This window comes from Meriones unguiculatus, chromosome 14 (genome assembly GCF_030254825.1).
Source record: "Meriones unguiculatus strain TT.TT164.6M chromosome 14, Bangor_MerUng_6.1, whole genome shotgun sequence".
NCBI lineage: Eukaryota > Metazoa > Chordata > Mammalia > Rodentia > Muridae > Meriones > Meriones unguiculatus.
In genome coordinates, this window is record NC_083361.1 from 61,910,473 (window position 1) to 61,930,016 (window position 19,544).

Genomic DNA, 19,544 nt, shown 5'->3' on the forward strand with positions numbered 1-19,544 from the left:
CCTGAAGGTGTTCAAGAACAGAAAACTACTTAGAACCACCACCACCACCACCAACAACAACAACAACAACAAATGCAACTTAAACTCCATCAACCAAGCTGTGAGCATGTTTGGCCACATGGCTGTGCAACCAGCAGGGGGAGGAGACCAGGGTGGCATCTTCAAGGCACTCACCTCACACCAGAATTTAATGCAACTGGCTAGCCCAATTCTAAAAATCCTTAGTAACGTTTTTTAATATATAAGAATCAAAAGTACAACAGTTTTACAATGTAGGAAAATTTTAATACATACTATATAAACAACATTATTTACATCAGAAATCACTAGGACAGTGGCATTTTTCACAAATATAAATTAATTACTGTTTAGTCAACAGGTTTCAAAAGTCCACAAGTTTACAAGAAAAACCACCTGTCCCCAAATGAGTAGGGCACAAGATGGGCTAAAGCAGCCTGGACCCTTGGCATGGCTCTCTTCACCCAACACAGCTGGCCTCAACTAGAAGACCACAGTGCTGGGCCTGGACCACGGTTCCTGCTGACATGTGGGTTTTGGTCTGTAGGATTTCAGTGTTGCTGTGTGTGAACACTTAAAGTGAATCACCTTTGCTCTGCAAAGCCTGATGCAACTGCCAGACACACCAGGTCAGAACACCAGCAGCACAGTGAGAAATGTTTGCGCTCCCTTTGTGGGGCTTAAGGAATGACTACACAGAGTACAAGGAAAGACCGTCAGATTTGGGCTCCTGCAGGCTGGCCAAGCTGAGAGGACATAGTGATCAGCAGAGGCTTCAACCTTCCTTTTCTAGGGCCACAGTGCATCACAGTACTTCAGGCCTTGGCAACACTCACTCTCCTTCCTCAAGTCCTGCCATTTCCTCAACAGTGAGCTGCTCAAAGCCAGGCTCCACAGAACTCCACTGGCAGCTTCTCCCACCTATACAAACTTGTGATGTAAGCATGTGATGCACATACCAGTTTAAAGTAAGAGGAATACCCTTCTCCCAACCCACTCTTCAAACACATTTCAACACCTAAAACACATGTCTGATGGGAGATACTGTAATCTTAGAATCAATGTAACACTGATCTGGCCAATACTGCCTTTTGCTACATTTTATGGCACCACAGTCCTGAATGTGAACAAAAGGAAGTTCCTTTTTCCTCATGATGAGACATCTTTGAGAATAACTTGTAACTTCTACCAACAAGTTGAAAGACCTAGGTGAGAATGGAAAGGCAAGGCCTCCACCTTTCACAGGGTACCTCTCATTCTTGCTGTCCTCCCAGCGTCAAAGAGCCCAGCAAACCAAAGACAGATTAGTGTCAATGTTATCAGCAAGAAGTTCCACCTATGGTTTACTTTTCACTGTGTGGCCAAAGTAGGCCTGACTTTCAGACTTCAACTGAGAAGTCATGGCAGGCCACCAGGCAGGAGACTATAGCCAGGGGACTCCCATGCAGCCAGTGGGCTTTGCTGCAAGTCACGCATGCACATGGTTGGAGTGAAGGACCCAAGTACCATGAGGAGTCAAGAAGATGATGGTCTACTGAGCACTAGCTGCAGGGGCTAACTCAGCACCAGCCGGGGGCCATGGTGCTCTAAGCAGCAGAAGCAATGGCCCACCACAGCCATGCCATGGCCAGATGTTTCACTCAAGGACGTAACTCAAGCTTGTCTTGGGAAAAGTCGTTAATGGTATTGCCTGGGATGAGCCTCCCCAGCACCAAGGGAGTTCAGGGAGCCAAACCCTGCTTAAGTCCAAAACAAGACTTTTCATCAACCCAGAATGAGCCTGGATTCTTACAGAGGCAAACCATACATACCCTATGTTCAAGTCAGTTTCCTGTCTCCATCTAGAAAGGCTTTGGATACCCCAACAATACTGGCAAGCTATACAGAAAGCGAGTAAAACCAAAGGCCCTGGCCCAGGATCCAGAGACTGAGAAGAGCCATTCAGCGATACAACCTGTCAGTCCCACAACCCAACCCAACCCGACCCAACCCAATGCTAACAGGCCTCCTGACATCTTACTGCTCAGCTACCCCAATCATGGATGCTTTTGATGTGTGTGTGTGTGTGTGTGTGTGTGTGTGTGTGTGTGTGTGTGGTGTGTGGGGGGGATTAACTTAGGCTTATACTCTACAGATCTTAAAGAAAAAGGGTTCGATTCTACTGAGTTCCAACTTGTAATGGAAATGTAACCACTGCACTTAGCGATTTTCACCTGACTGCACCTGGACTGTCAAGATGTTTGGGTCTGTATAGCCTGCCTCTTCAAGCTGTGTAAAGAAACCAAGATGCAGCTACATTCGCTGACCCACTCCAATACTGAAAGCTCCCTCTTCCTAGCACTACCAATGCCCACATTAGGCATCCCGCCCCTCTCTGCATGAGAGCCCCACCTCTGGACTCCCCAGCAGCTACCTCATCAGCAGGCCATCTTCATTTCCATCTCCTGGACCTGTGACTTTCCTTCTCACCACAGGAATCAGAAACCCACCAGGGATTCCCATTTCCTGGTTATACTACCCCCACCCCCCATCTCCACCCCTACACCCACTTAGCCCACTCCCCAGACAAATAAGACCCACGCTGGCATCAATGATGCCCAAGTCACAGTATTCTAAAGTCAGCCAGAGGGATCCAACTCTCCCTGATGAAGAGGGAAAACGGACTCCACCCAGAAGACCCAACCTTTGAAATGTACAAAGATAGTGTGGGAAAAATTAGTGTTGGTAGGGAGGAGGTCACGGTGGAAGTCATTTCCCCTGTCTCTTTATCCCCACCTCACTTCACATAATGAGACCAAGTGTATCATTTCTCCCAAGAACAAATCTGAGGGATATACCTGCTCCCCTTTCAAGTCTTGCAGTGTGAAACACGCCCTGTGACCCCACTTCCCACTTCCCATCAGCAGCATCCCTCGTGTCATAGTGAACCAATCACACACTGTCCAGCAGGTCCTTGCCCTGGTCACTCATGCTGAATATAACATTCATTGACTCTCAAGATCCCAGATTCCTTCACAGAGGAAGTAGCCCAATGAAGCTGGTACATAGTCACCTCCTCCTAGCACCCATGGAGGTGGGAGGCCACCATAGGCTAGGACGGGATGGGGTACCAAAGTGCAGAAGTGGAGACCAAACCAAAGCAGCAGACGAAGGCCTCCAACTCCTTCAAGTGCTCCTTCAGCCGCCCAGTTAGTGGATTCAGCAGCAGTGTATCCAGAAACTCCACTCACCAGCCTGACCACTGGCCACTGCTGGACCAGACCACAATGTCCAAGTGCTTGATGACTCCTGAGCTCTCTCACCTTCCAGAGCTGTCCTTTATGTTTTCCGGACATTCCAGTTATAATCTGGGTTGTTTTTCTGTTCTAGTGATCTCTCCAAAGGAGATCTGTGATCCAAGGGTGATTTGGAGTCATGGGGAGATTTCTGGGAAGGGGGTGAGCGAGGATCTGAGACTGCAGTGTGCAATGAGGGCAGGGGCTGTTTATATTCCCCCAGCTTGTCTGTGTGGAAAGAGCGGTAATGGTCTGAGGGTCCCTGGCCGTGGTAACCCATAGTGGGTCGGTGGTCAGACATTCGCCGGAAATCCTGCTGATGGTAATTCTGGGGCCTAAAATCATCTGACCTCCTCCGCTTGGAGTCATGATGGTGCCTGAAAAAGAGATGCAGAGATCAGCTGAAAGACCAAAGCCAGATTCCTAATCCTTCTCCATCTTCTGCTGCCATTTCCTCATACACATATGGACCCCTACCAGCAGCAAGATAAAGCCCACACACAGACACAAGACATGGAAATGGTCAGTTATTTCACACAGATTGGTAAAAGGCATCCTATGACATGACAGACACTCTTCAAAGCTACAATAACATATGAACACACTTGGACAATCACTGACAGCTTTGTGAACTCACTCTCCCTTCAGAAAACCACAACTATATATATTTTCATATTTCTTCACCATGCTCACAAGAAAAAGATACACAAAAATTATTAACAGCAGCAAAACCCAGAATGAACCTAGATATTCAGCACTAAGGCTGCCTAAAGTTATTTTATAAGTTGACTCACCCTACCAGGAACTCTCTAAACACTACACATGAGGTAGGCTACCTACATGTATAGCTGGACAAACCGGACAGCTGCTTGCTAGGGACTGCCACTTCCTCCTGGCCCTTCTCTCCAAACTCAGGTCTCAAGGCACTCCCCATCAGGGACATTGCTATTACCCCATGTGACCCAGAGACCCAGAGTCCTACCAACTGCCTGACTGGGGCATTCCAGTTGTCCTATCTGGCCTTTAGACCCAGGAAAAGTCCACATAGCCAGTGGAAACTTGTTCTAAGCTCCTAGGCATGACTAAAGGTATCAGGCCATAGCAGATAAGCAAAAGAACCTGAAATGGAGGCTGTAGCATCAAATAGCAGACAAAGACAGGATGCCTCCCTACCAACGCTGCTATGAGTCCTGAGCAAGGTAAAGTCCTCTGCTAAAAGAAAGGTGACTCAAACAAAAAGAAAAACTCAACCCAAATGAACTCCAGATGTGCAAACCTCAACAAAAACACACGTACAAAAATAAATAAGTAAGTAACTACAAAAATAAGTAAGTAAGCAACATGTCTCCAAAAAACCCAAATCTATAGTAATGGCTCTTAGTGAAAATGACCTGGAAGACCTTCCAAATAATTTAAAAGAGTGATTTCACTATGGGCAAACAACTCGAAGACAAAGATGAATGGAATGAGGAAGGCAATCCAAAACATGAAAACAGAGTTTGAATTGTTGAAGGAAATCCACACTGAAATGATACTGGAAACGAAAACCTCAATAAACCAATTAAAACCCTTAGTGGAAAAACATGGCAATAGAATGGATCATGTCAAACAAGAGTTGGGATGGAAAACAGAGTAGGGAACTGGGTTGAATTACTTTATAAATGTCAATGAGAAAGTTGTAAAAGAAAACATGACTAGAACATGAAAGAAGTCTGGGATACCATTAAAAGATCTAGCCTCTGAATTATGGCATGAAAGAGAATACCACAGTGAAGGAATAGAGAAAACTTTTAATAAAATCAAAGAAGAAAATTCTCCAAACATAAAAAAAAAAAAAAAAAAAAAAAGATGTCCGCCCAGGCACAAGAGACCTAGAAAATAACAAATAAACAAGACCAGAAAAAACAACAACAAAAAGCTCCATGACATATTATAGTTAAACATTAAAAACATAGAATAACAGATATTTAAAGTTGGAATAAAGAAAATCCAAGTTGTCTGTAAAGGCAGGCCTATGAGAAAACACCTGATTGCCATAGAGTAACACTAGACAGAAATCTTTATAGCAGAAGGGCCTGGAAAGCTGTACTTCAAGTCCTGAAATAACACAACTGTCAGCCAGACTATTATACCCAGCAAAACAATCTCTTAAAATTGAAGGAGAGGGGCTAGAAAGATAGCTCTAGTGGTTAAGTGGTTAAGAGCACTTGCCAAGTTCCGTTCTTAGTACCCATATCAGTCAAGAGGCTCACGACCATCTATAACCCCACTTCCAGGGGAATTTGATGCCTCTGGACTCCTTAGGTATATGCACTCATATGTATACACTCACATGCAGACACACACAACAGCTACACATAAATAAAAGTAAAAATAATCTTTAAAAAATAATAAGATTAAAAATTCATGATAAAAACTGACTAAAGCAGTGGTTCTCAACCTTCCTAATGCTGTGACCCTTTAATACAGTTCCTCATGTTGTGGTGACCCCCAACCACAAATGATCTTCAAACTATTTATGAATCATAACTATTCTGTACTATTATGAATCATAATATAAATATCTATATTTTCCAATGGTCTGAGGTGACCTATGAAAGTGTTGTTCTACCCCTAAAAGGGCATGACACATAGGTTGAAAAGCCCTAGACTAAAAGAATTTGTGACCACTATGCTAGTTCTACAGAGGATGTTAGAAAGAATGTATCAAGCTGGGTGCAGTGGTGCTTGTCTGTAATTCCGGCACTCTAGGAGGCAGAGGCAGGTGGATTTCTGTGCATTTGAGGCCAGCCTGGCCTATAAAGTAAGTCCAGGACAGCCAAGCCTACACAAAAACAAACAACAAAAATAAATACAGAATATATCAATCTTAAGAGAGGGATGAATAAACCCAAGAAGTCACAAGGAACAAATAAAAAAATGCCAGGACAGGTTGTATGTGTGTGAGCACGTGAGCATGTGCAAAGTATATTATTGTCAATGGTATTTTACAGAGCACCTAATAAATTACTAGGCATGAAAAGTACCAAGAGAATATGATACATAATGACAAGCTAATCGACTTAAACTGACCCAAATGAAATAATTAGCAATTAAGTGTACTGAAGCAATTGATAAATATAACCTAGTCAGTACACCAATACTTCAACGCAGGAAAATACTGAAAACAATTTGCGTTTCCAAAGGAGAGCAATGAAAGATGACAACAATTTGAAAAATATTGAAACTCTTCTGAATTTATGGGTACAATAACCCTACACATCCAATAATTAATTAATTCATGAGTACAGAAAACACAAAGAAAACTATGCCAGAGCTTCAATGTGCTGAATGGTACAGTACTTGCTTAGCACATTCAGGCCCTGGGTTTAATCTCTGTAAAAAAAAAAGTAAGGAGGCAGGGAGTGCAGGCAGGCAGGTATTATAGCATATGATATATAATACAATCAGGGATTGAAACAGTCTTTAAGAAGGAAAAAGAAGAACAAAGAAATTTTTTCAGCAAGCATGTAAGCAGACAACAGTTTCTGTAAGTGCGGAAACCGGCAATCTAAAACTTTATGCCCAGCAAAAATACCCTTCAAAGTAAACACCTTCTCACAGTGCAGCTTCAGTAAAACAGAAGGAAGGGCAAAGACAGACCAGGCAGAAATGCAGACCTGCACAAAGGAGCCAGACGAGATGATGGGAAACCGGCTGGCAGTGAGCGTGGAGGCTCATTCATGAGGTGGCTAATGCAGGCTACTGTTACTCATCTAAATGCAGATCTTCCAAAACAACAGCAGGACATGGAAAGGATGTACACTTTTTGCCCCACTTTAAATTCACGGTGCAGTCTAAACACAAAGCATAACATCAGCCCAAGGGAGACCATAGCTGCTATGCAGTTCAATCAATAGCCAGATGCTGAATTAAAGTCTGGTAAAACCACAGTATTCTTTCCATACTTGCCAACTCACTATCTGAAACAGGCTTATCACCTCATTAGTGGCACCATGTGGCTGTAGAGAAGGGACAACTTCAAAGGGCTCTGACTTAAATTACTGGATCCAGGTAGGCAAGGACCACAGACTGCTACCCACCTCAGAAGGCCTGCTACCTAAAATAAGGCTGAGGGCCTATCACTGTTGACTCTATTCTGTGTGTATGTATGTTCACATGTGTAGGTGTGTGTGGATATATGTTCAGGTGTGTGAGGCACATGAATGTGGAGGCCAGAAGCCAGGCTCAGTTACCAAACCTCAGGCACTATTCACCTTTTAAAGAAATATCATTACATTAATTTATTCATCTATTAATTTTGTGTGTATGTGTGTGCACACATATGCCATCATATGTGTGATGATGACTAAACTCAGGTCATCAGGCTTGGCTGCAAGTACCTTTGCCAGTTAAATGTCTCACTGCCCCAACCTTGTTTCTTGAAACAAGATCTATCGCTGAGACCTGTAGCTTACAGATTAGGCTAAGCTGGCTAGCTAGTGAGTCCCAGATAACGTCCCAACTCTGCTTCTCTGAAATTTGCAGGAAAATGGATAATCTGGAAGGTATGATACTACATAAGGTGACACAAACTCAGAAAAATAAGAATCGAATGTTCTCCCTCACACATGGATACTAGCCTATATTGTATACATGTAAGCTGGGTTAAGCATAGGAAAAATACCTACAAATCTAGGAAGGAAACCAAGAGAGGACATATTATATGATGAAAAAGTATGGGGACATGGGGCTGAAAGGACACACAGGACATGAAAGGGGAAAAGCATTGGAAGGGAGTTACAAGGAGAGAATATGGATAGTAAGAAGGTGGGAGAGACAAGGGGATGCAAAATCACAAAACAACTTTGTTCAAAAATGTTATGGTGGTATCTAATACACATTATATGCTGATTTAAAAATAAAAACACAGAAAGGTTTCTGGGAGAGCAGTGTCAGTTTCTCCAGTGATGCAGCTACTCCTAAGCCAACCATGCCATTAGTACCACCCCACCCCGCTCACAGCAAACACAAGAAAGCTCACTAGGTCACAACAGAAACGACAACAAAGTAGAAAGGAGGCCTGCTGCAAGAAGAACTGCAGCAGGATAGGGAGGTGTGGGGGGTGAAATGACCAAAATTATATACGATGTGCATGTATGAAGTTCTTCAAGAACAAACACTTTTTGAAAGGGAGTGAGGCTGGAGAGATGTCTCAGGTGTTAGGAGCACTTGCATCTCTTGCAGACAACATGGATTCAGCTCCCAGTACCAACACGGTGGCTCACAATCTTCTATACTCGACGTCCAGAAATCTAACATACTCTTCTGATCCCCTGAGGTGCCAAGCACACGCACGGTATACATATGCACACGCAGTCAAAACACCCATACGTATAAAGCAGGGAATACATCCTAAAAAGCACCCTTCCTTCCAGTATCCTGAGCCTGTTGTCCTGAGAGCTGGCACATCAAGACAGGTGCTCCATACCCACTAGACAGTCAGACATGAATAATCATCACCACCTTCCCTCCCACACACAGGTCAATGCATGGTGTCTCACAACTTTCTACACACCTGTCATAATAGTCTCTGTGTCCCCGGTGGTCTCGGTCGCTGCTGTACTGCTCATACGGTCTCTTTCTGGACATGTTATTAGGTCGGTAGCTTCCAGAACGGTGGGCATCCATATGCCTCCGGTCACCGTAATGGTGATCCTTGTACCAGTGCTGCTCATACTGATGGTGCCGGTCACTGCCCCAGGGGGCATTATTACCACCACCATAGTTGAACTTTCTTTCCCGCTGCCAGTCTCCTCGATCTGCAAGAGAATTGTTTCATAACTACAGCACAAGGATCTACTTAAAGCTGACATGTTAGAAGAAGATAGTAATTTCTTCCTTCCTTAGCTTTATCACTTTATAGCTATAAAGCTTTAAACCTTTATTGTTAACATGAGTTATAAGTCCTAACAGTTTCTCTGCTGACACCAACTTCTAAGACAAAAGAAAATGTACCACCTCTGTCCCTTCTAAGATCTTCTAAACCACTGCATACATGTTTCATTCTTGCTTGCCCCAGTCTACAGCAGGTTCACTCAAGAAATGAAATGAGATCTACTTAAGAACCCAAAAAGGAAATCAGGAAAGCAATACTGTTTCACAGCAATTCCCTTACTTACACAGCTCAAGTTGATCAACCTGATGAATCGTGTTGAGCTTCTGAAAAAACTCTCTAACTAGGGACTTTTCTTGAAACTCTAGAGTACTTTGATGGGCCGAGCCCAGAACAGGAAAGCTAGGGCGCCACGCTGAGAAGGGCACCTCCTAGTCTGGAGCCTAGGAAGTTTTCTCTTGGGAACAGTAACACCAGCTAAAGCTTCAACAAGTTTTAAAGCACCTACTTGGGCAAAAATAACCAAAGAATGTAAGAGTGAAACTCAAAAGGTAATAAACATATAATGGGAAATAACACAAAGAAGTGGTTTTGACATTGAGGAAGTTAATGAACAATGAGTTTTAAATAAATGTGACTGAGAATGCAGACATGGCTTGATCGTTAAGAGCACTGGCTGCTCTTGGAGAGGACCTAGTTAAATTCCCAAAACCACGTGGAGTCTCACAACCAACTGTAACTCCAATTCCAGGGGCTTTCATGACCTCTTCTACCCTCAGTGGGCATCTGGCATGCACATGGTACACAGACATACATTTGAACAAAACACTCATACACAAAAAAATAAAAAATAAATAAATCCCCAAGCCATGTCTCCATTCCCAGTTAAGATATATATATTATATATATTATATATTATATATATTATATATTATATATGTAATAAAACTCAGTTGCAGTTTTATTATATAGCTCTGGCTGGCCTAGACCAAGCTGGCACTGAACTCACAGAGGTCTGCCTGCCTCTGCTACCCAATGCTGGGATTAAAGGTGTGTGCCACCACACTTGATCTAGTTAGTGTTCTTTAAAGAAAATGAAAATAGATGTTCTTAAAAAAAAATCTTGACATTTTTTACAAGTCTAAACTAACCTCAAACTGAGGACACCCTGTCTCAGCTTCTGATTATAGGCATATATCACACCCAGCACACATGTGCACACACCCCCCCCCCCCACACACACACACACTCACACTCTTTGAACCAACTATATTTTTAGTGTATACAAGTGTATAAAAGTTTACAGGACGGGGCTGGAGAGATGGCTCAGAGGTTAAGAGCACTGGCTGCTCTTCCAGAGGTCCTGAGTTCAATTCCCAGCAACCATATGGTGGCTCACAACCATCTATAATGAAATCTGATGCCCTCTTCTGACATGCAGGTGTACATGCAAACACACATTGTATACATAATAAATAAATCTTTTTAAAAAAGAACTATTTAAAAAAAAGTTTACAGGAGCTGTGGGGGCCTTTTTTGCGATAGTATCTTGTGGGGCTGGAAAGATGGCTCAGTGTTAAGATAATACCTTGCTATGGAGCCTCAAACACACAATCTACTATGTATCCATGTAAACAAGTGAAATTCTAGAACTAAAGTTTAGAAAGAAACGTAATTCATCTTTATTACTATAGGAAAATTGAATCTTTGTAAAATAAATCTTACATTATGCTTCAAGTCTCATTGTTTACAGAAGTCTCTTCTGTCTCTAAAAACAATTTTTACTTATTTTAAATAGTGAAGCAATAAACAATGAATAATTATTAAACTCCTACACCCTCCCCTCAATTCCTACTAGTCTAAGGTAGTACTTAATAGTGATTATACTCTTCCTTTCACATCTTTTTCTGTTTCTACAAGTCCGTTAAGTATGTATAAGGGAGACATACTTGCTTCCTCAGAAATCAAACAGACAGTTACCATAAAACCAGCAATCCCACCCTATGCACCTAGCTGAAACAATTACAAACAGGCATTTCAGCAAATATTTGGATATAAATGTTTACATTAGTACTATTCAACAGTAATAAAGGAGAAACTAAATGTTCATCAATGAATGAATAAAACATGGTATATTCACTGAGTGGAATATTACCCTTCCATAAAAAGGAATTAAGTACTGATTCACACCAGAATTAGGAAGAACTGTGAAAAGATTTTTGCTAAGTCAGTCTCAAGAGTTAAAATACTGAATATTCCATTTACATGGGTGGTTCACCTTTAAATACTTACCTGTATACTATATGAATTTCATCTCAGTAAAGTAAAAAACAAAAGCATGGATTTGATTATTGTTTGATTCTTATTATTCCTCCTACTTTTTTTTCTCAAATTTATTTATTTTTCTTTTACATCTCGGAGTATTTCTACCAGGATGGGTGTCTGTGCACCACATGCATGCAGTGCCTATAAAGGCCAGAAGAGGGAATCAGATTCTCAAGAATTTGTGTTATGGGTGGTTGTGAATCACCATGCTGGTGCTGGGGTGCTTTTTGAGATACCTTGCTATGTATAGCTTCAAACATGTACTCTTCCTGCCTCAGCCTCCCAAGTGCTGATAGTACCAGCAAGTACATAATGATTAGTGTAGCCAATTCTTTGTAATAATTGATAACACTGGGTACAGCTATCTTAATATTAATTTAACCATTCTCCTAGTTAGTGGGCATTCAAGTTCTTCCTAGCCTTTTGCCAATATAGTATTTAAATAGCATCCTCACGTGGCTATGTGTCATCATTCTACAAAACAGATGTCCAAAAAGACAGAACCACGGTCAAAGGAGCTATATATTTATTCATTTCAAGTTATTTTCTACAACATACTAGAGCAAATCCTATCCTTAATAACTAGTGTGTATTTCTTTTAATTATTGCTGATCAGAATGAATGAAAAAATTTGTTAACTTTCTACCTTACAACTTCCTGAATGATAAGGGTAGTACTTTTTCTTTTCTAATGAACCTTCCTAACTCTTTTTTTTTTTTAAAACAACATATAGCTGTATTTGGGTTTTGAATTTTTGTTTTAAGGAACTCTTACTCAGTGTAGGGATTTGAACTCAGGACTCTCGTGCGTCAGCCTTTCTAGTTCTGTGGTTACAGACACAACCCTTTCACACAGTTTCTCATGCTGTAGTGACCCCTGACCACCACACTCCCCTTAGGTTTTATGTCTATGTTTTCTTTCACTCTTGCTTTTTTTTTTTCTTTTCCAGACAGGGTCCCTATTATGTATCTCTGGCTGTCCTGAAACTCACTCTGTCTATAAGGCTGGCTCACAGAGATCCACCTGCCTCTGCCTCCAAAGCGCTGTGATTAAAGGGGGATGGTGCCTGGCTATCTCTATGTTTTTCTAAACAAATTAACAAAATTTAATTCAATCTACTTTGCTTTTTTCTTTTTAAAGCTTTGCTTCAAAAATTAAATTTCAAGTTTTTAAAATTAAGTAAAGATTATATTTTACTTTATTTTTGGTTTTGTTTTTTTGAGACAGGGTTTCTCTGTGTAGCCTTGACTGTCCTGGACTCAGTTTGTAGGCTGGGCTAGCTTGAACTCACAAAAATACACCTTCCTCTAGGACTAAAGGCATGTGCCACCGTGACCAGCTTGTTTTAAAATACACATTAACTATATAATGGCTGAGGGAACACACCTTTTTTGTGTTTGTAGAAAGAACACTTAAAACCTCCCAATGGTTCTCAAGGATATATTGTTAACTATAGTCACCATTTTGTACAGTTTCTCTCATGAACATCTTTCCCCTAACCATAGTATTCTTTAGCCAGCTTCCTCCACCTCCACCTCCCAGCCCCTGGATAATCATTGGTCTCTTCTCTGATCCTCCAAGTTCAACTCTGTTAGATTCTGCACACAGAAGAAGTCATGTAGCATTGTCTTTCTGAAACACAATGGGCTCACCACATTGTCACTTCTAATGGGTGACTGGTATTCCTGTGTGTACACAGCCACATTTTCTTTCTCCACTCACTACTGACTGACACTTAGGGTGATTCCATGTGCTGGCTCTTATGAGTAAGTACTCAGCAATAATAAGCCTGAGATGTGTGGCTCAACAGTGGTTTGCTGGCTCCCATGAGAGTTCTATATTTAATACTTTTAGGAACTTCTACTCACATTTTCTATAATGATCATGCTAATCTATAAACACTGGCAAAGGACACTTTTTTCTCCACATCTTTGCTAACAATGTGTTGCTGTGGTCTATAATGCTGAGTGCTTTTCTATATACCAGATGGAGGTTTGTATACCTTTACTAAAACTTGAGACTAACAGGTCTATGAAATAAGGAGCGTATTAAGGTACAGTTGCTAATCTAAAGGTCAAAGGCCAGGCCACAAGTTTAAAGTCCCTGAGCCACCAGCAGCAGGACGCTATAGCATCTGGCAAAATGTCTACTGGACCTAACGATAGGTTTTATTATAGTGAAATCTGGGGAATTGAGAGCACTGAGTTGCTACAGACGTCAGCATCTTAGATTCACTAGCCCATAAAGAAAGTTTCTGCTACATCCTGGTCGGTTGGTTCAAAAGCAAAGTGCAGTATAGCCCTATTAGGTAATCATTAGCCCTCTCTGCTAATTAAGCTTGAAGGTGTGGGTTAAAATCATTTTCCTTTACCTCTGCTCCTCCCTGTCTGGCCTATAACTTAATTTAGGGCAGTGGTTTGCAACCTTCCTAATGCTGCAACCCTTTAACACAGTTCCTCATGTTGTAGTGACTCCTGATCATAAAATTATTTTGTTGCTACTTCATAACTGTTTTTTTGCTGTTTCGAATCATAATGTAAATATCTGATATACAGGATCTCTTATATGTGACCCTATGAAAGGGTTGTTCAACTCAAAAGGGGTCTCAACCCCAGGTTGAGAACCTCTGGTTTGGGGCATTTCAGAATTCTCATGACCATCTTTTGAGAATTATCTATTCAGATCCTTGGTTCATTTCTTAACCAGTCCCTTCTATTTTTCATGCTAACCCTTCATCAGACATACAGTTTCCAAGTAGTCTCTTATTAATACAGGCTGCTTCTGCACTGCTAACCATTCACTGCTCATTTTTCTATTTGGTTTTCTTTTTGTCACCAACTCAGTATTAGAAGTTTTGAATGCCCACTTCACACAGAATGTAAGTTGCTCCCTAAGTCTGCCCAGTGTCCTTTGTTTATTTATGATACCTGTGGTCCCCTTAATTTAGAGCTAGCCCTTAATCTTCTAGACCTTTATTTCATGTTTTCTTTCAACCAAGAACAGACAACAAGGTCTTGGGAAAAGTACAAAGGTCCTTGGAAGATAAGATGGCTGGGGTTTTTTAATACTTCTTTAAAAGCTACCTAGCAGCCTACCTGCGTTACTAAAGTGTCTCTTGTTGGGGTGACTGTAGTTATCTCTTGGATGTCCATGAATCTGTGGGCCATGGGAGGCAGGCAAATGAGGCTTCTGAGGATGAAGGTTGTGTGAGGTATGGGACTGAGATATCAGAGAATCCCGACTTGAGCCTGAGGCCTCTGGTCGAAATGGTTTCTTACCACCAAGCGTATCATCTTTCTTCTTTTGTTCCTGGCAGAGTAAAAGGAAACCAAAAAGCTTAGGACCCCAGACTTAAATCCTGAGAACAGAATACAGATTGCCTCTTTAACAGTTCCATTTTGTTCCTCTCTATTTTTGAGCTACATTTAGTAACGTCTTACCAAAACTGCCTGTGAACTGCACTGAACTCCCACAGTACCCACAGCCTAAAAGGGACCAGCCGTCTACAGACTTTGACACACACAGTCACTGCAGGAAAACCAAGCTCCACTAATAAACACTTGGGAGAATACGTGGACGATAGCTAGATGTCACTGTCCACAGCCTATTCCTGTTCAAGTAGCCAGGCAGTAGGCACTCTCAGTGGACTATCTTGGCCACACAAAACCATGACTGCTAAGCTTCCAAGACTAACCAGAGTAAAGAACTACCAGCTGTCCAGTGGGAAGAGTTACTGTACCAAAGTCTTCAAGCTAGACACCTGATCCTATAGCTACATCACTCCTTCATCCAAGTAAAAGTCTCAAAAAGAAAAAAAAATAATTGAGACAGGGTTTCTCTGTGTAGCCTTGGCTGTCCTAGAGCTCATTCTGTAGACCAGGCTGGCCTCAAACTCACAGAGATTTACCGCCTGCTTCTGCCTCCTGAGTGCTGGGACTAACAGGATAGAGCACCACCGCCCAGCCAAAATAAAAGTATCTTTAGAAGTGTAAAGTGATTTAAAAATCTAACCATGAGGAGAATGAATTAAATGTTTTGGCCATATCTAAGCCTTTTGTGTATAAAGACTAGAAAAAATATATTATTTAGTTCTATCTTTTCTTCATTTAGCACATTATGAAAATATCTTGGTCTGTAAGATGTTTATTACTGCCAAATATAACACTTGAGTGTTACTCTTCAATAAGACATATATGACCATAATCTTCCCATTATTGTTGGATGCTAGTCATTCCCATTATAAGCATGCTTTAACCTTTGATTACTTCCTTAAACTAAACTCTTAGCCGTAAAAGTGTATGTTCTACTCTTTTGACAAATTTTAAAAAACTATTGTGCTGGCTAGTTTTATGTCAACTTGATACAAAGAAAAGTCATCTGAGAGGAAGAAGCCTCAAATGAGAAAATACCTCTGTAAAGACAGGACCATAGGCAAGCCTATAGGACATTTTCTTAATTACTGACTGCTGGGGGAAGGCCCAGCCCATTGCAGGTGTGATTACCCCTAGGCTGGTGGTCCTGGGTTTTGTAAGAAAGCAGGCTGAGCAACACCCCCGGGGCGGGGGGGGGAAGCTGATAAGCAGCCCCTCTTCATGGCTTATGCATCAGCTCCTGCCTCCAGGTTCCTGCCGTCTGAGTTCCTATCCTGAATTCCTTTGATGATGAAATAAGTATAAACCAAATAAACCCTTTATTCCCCAAGTTTGCTTTGTTCATGGTGCTTCATCACAGCACTAGCATAACCCTAACTAAGACAACCATCCTATAGAGAGGCTAAGTTAGCATACTCTGCATAGTTGGATATCAACGTATCTGTCATTCAACTTCATGAACTTCTTCACCACTCTGTGCCCAACTCTAGATCCTCAACTCAACTTTCCCTTGTATCTAAGGGCCTTTCCCAACTAATCTTTCATGGATTTTTATAATGATTAGAGGGCAGTGAGATGGCTCAATGGATAAAAGCACTCAACACTAAGCCTGAGAACCTGAGTTTGATCCATGAGACAGACAGAGGAAAGAACAGACTACTGCAAGTTGTCCTTGGACATCATGGGATTAACGCTCATTCTTGCACTCCCATGCACTATTTATTGCACTCCTTCTCATACACAAAATGAATAAATACATAAATGTAAAATTTTTATTGTTAGAGTTTCACTAATACACACTTACTTATTATTCCTGTTACCACTACACCATGATCTTCAGTGTAAAATTAAATGATGAACTATATTAGGGTTATAATTCTCTGGTCAATAATGCATTAAGTTCACACTACACATATTTCTAAGTGTCCATGTTGGACCTGGCATGACTATAGGTGCTGAGGACACAGTAGTAAATGAGACATAGTCTCTGTGTTCATGGACCTGACACATTAGTGAAAGGGGAACAATGCTCACAATTGCACCCCAGTGGCTGATCTGGACATGACCCATGTGGCAAGGTAGCAGACCTATAGGAGGGCTGGCCTACATGAGCACTGACTGTACAGCAGAAACCAAATCACCTCTATGCCCTTCTCTCTACTCACAGAAAAGAGCAACAAATGCTGGCCCTACTAATGTCTCCTCCTTTAAGTGAGCAGCTTGGATTCTTCCATGTGAGAAGCTGGATGGATGCCAAGTACATGGCCCATATAAGAATAGGAAATGTACTTTCTGTCCATGAGCCTGGGACTTAGGAGACAAGTCACACTACAAGCTACAAAAATGAAAGTAAGATAAGAAGTTAAGCTCTAAAAAATAAGCATCTGGGTCATGAGATCACAGGGTACAGATCTTTGTCAGGATTTCAAAACACTATTTTCTCTAATATGTCAGCTGTTTTACCTAATAAACAACAGTTGTACTGTCTGGCTACTCATGGAGTATGTTAATAAAATGAAAAACCACACGCTGTGATAATATGTTTGGATCACAGATGATGCACTCTGTGACCTGTGCTGGTTTCCGTCACCCTGATTGGGCTGTACTAAATCCATGTAAAATACAAAGTGCCAGTGGCCTATCTAGCACCAACAATCCTATGGATTTATCACTACCTCCCCAAGGAAAAACAAAAATAAGGGAATTTCATATGTAACTAACTTTTATATATTTGAATAAAATAGGACTAAATATGTATTTTACCTCCTCTTCTTGAGATCTTTTCTTATGAGCCATCTTATATAACTTATGTAGTTTTCGTGCATCAAATTCTGTAAACTTGGAAACAAAAATCCATAGGTTCCTAAAAGAAAAATAGTACTGGTAAATTAAACAATGTAAAAAGTGTTTTTATTATTGTTGTTTTGTATTGTTTTGTTTCTTTCAAGACAGGGTTTCTCTATGTAGTCCTGGATGTCCTGGAACTCACAGAGATCCACCTGCCTCTGCCCCCAAGTACTAGAATTAAAGGCCTCCAGCTAAAATGTGATTTATTTTATGGATGGTAATCAATTTTGCTGTGAGGTACTCTTCAAGTCCTCTCACTATGCCAGGTATATAAGAGCATGCTATAATCCCAGCACCCGTTACCACTAAGGCCTGTGATCTCTTCTTCAAATGTTCAGTAACTGCTTATCACCCTACCATGGCATTGCTGTACAGCACAGGAATGGCATAAAGATAGGTGCTTAGACAGGAAGACCCTGGAAGTAAAAGTGAGTCAGAGACAGTCCCTTCTCAACCAAGCTTTCCAGTGAGCACTCTCACTATGGCTGTGCAGCGCAAGGCCACTGAACAGTAACCACACTGTGTCAGGAAGAAACCCACTTAGCTTACTAAGGCCTCGTAAAAAGAGCAACAGTCTTCTTAGCAAATTGCAATTGACCCTACAGGCTCCCAGTGGCCTGGCTGTCTACTCTCCAGCCTCTGTTTAAAGCCTTCACTATGTTCATTTAACCATTTCCACTTAGCTCGTTTACACTCACAGTTCAAGGTAACCAGCCTCCCTGGCCTCCCTTGTGCAGGTAATTTTTTTTCTTTTTTAATTTTTATTTATTTTCTTATGTGTATGGGTGTTTGGTCTGAATGTATCTTTGTGTGCAATGTGCATACCTGGAGCCTGTGGAGGCAAGAAGAGGGTCTGGAGTTATAGATGGTTATAAGCCAACATGTGGATACAGAAAATTAACCTGAATCCTCTGGAAAAACAGCAGGTGCTCTTACTGCTGAGCCATCTTGCCAGCCCTGTAGGCATTTACTTCACAGAACTTCTAAAACTGCTTCTATACCTACTTTTAGATAGATACTATCTATGAAAGTCATACCTTGTACTATTTTTGAACTTTTAAAAACCAAGGAAGGACTTCTTTAATGAAAAAGTGCTGGTGACAGGGTATTTAAACACCAACAAATCCAAGTGCACAGTAGGAAGCCTAAGATGACCTGTTGCTATCCTCTAGTCTGGTAAAAAGAAAAGCTTTATATGCTATGTAAAGGGGAAAATGCAAACAGTGTTAAGGAGAAAGATGTTTCGAAAACTACATTTTATACTCAGCGATGTGTGGCATGCCTTAACCCATGGTTAAGGTTTCTGAAAACCTACCTTTCACTCAAAAACCAATCTACTAAAATAAACTAGAGAGATGCATTAACTATGAAGCACGTGGGCTCAAAGTAAATATAGTTTATGAAAATAAACTTACTAGTTTTTCAAAATTCCTTCTAGTACTGGAAACTGAAGCAAGGGCCTTATACATGGTAGGGACACATTCAACTGCAAAGCTATATACTCCATTTTTTCTTTTTATTTTGATACAGAGTCTCACTAGTTTGGCCAATCTGGCCCTAATGTCAATCTATAACCCATTCAGGTCTTGATCTTTGATCCTCCTGCCTCAATATCCTGGGTAGCTGTGCAGCCCATCTTGACTATTCTGACAGTCAATTTATTTCCTAAAAATAACTAAAGGGAATATAGGTTGAGTGTCCCTGTTCTGAAAATCCTGAGACTGAAGCCTTAAGAGGAAAACTATACTCTTACCCTCATATGATGGGTCATAGGCAGAATGCAAATGCACTGTAAGCTATGTATATTAAGTATATATGAAATAAAAGTGAATT

The 19,544-nt window shown here is 41.2% G+C and overlaps 1 protein-coding gene across 10 annotated transcripts in view; it reads right to left on the minus strand.

Annotated features, from left to right (window-relative positions):
- Positions 1–263: 263 nt before the first annotated feature.
- Positions 264–19,544, minus strand: part of Chd2 (chromodomain helicase DNA binding protein 2) — a 136,081-nt gene continuing 116,800 nt past the window's right edge. For 8 of the 10 annotated variants that reach the window (XM_060367343.1, XM_060367347.1, XM_060367345.1 and 5 more), the window contains 4 exons: positions 17,628–17,727; positions 14,589–14,802; positions 8,851–9,094; positions 264–3,670 (listed from right to left, as the gene is read on the minus strand). In XM_060367343.1, the coding sequence (XP_060223326.1) occupies positions 3,337–3,670; positions 8,851–9,094; positions 14,589–14,802; positions 17,628–17,727 (892 nt within the window). In that variant the 3' untranslated portion in view covers positions 264–3,336. Of the gene's footprint in view, positions 3,671–8,850; positions 9,095–14,588; positions 14,803–17,627; positions 17,728–19,544 lie in introns of those variants that run through there. The other 2 variants (XM_060367348.1, XM_060367349.1) reach the window with 2 other exon arrangements.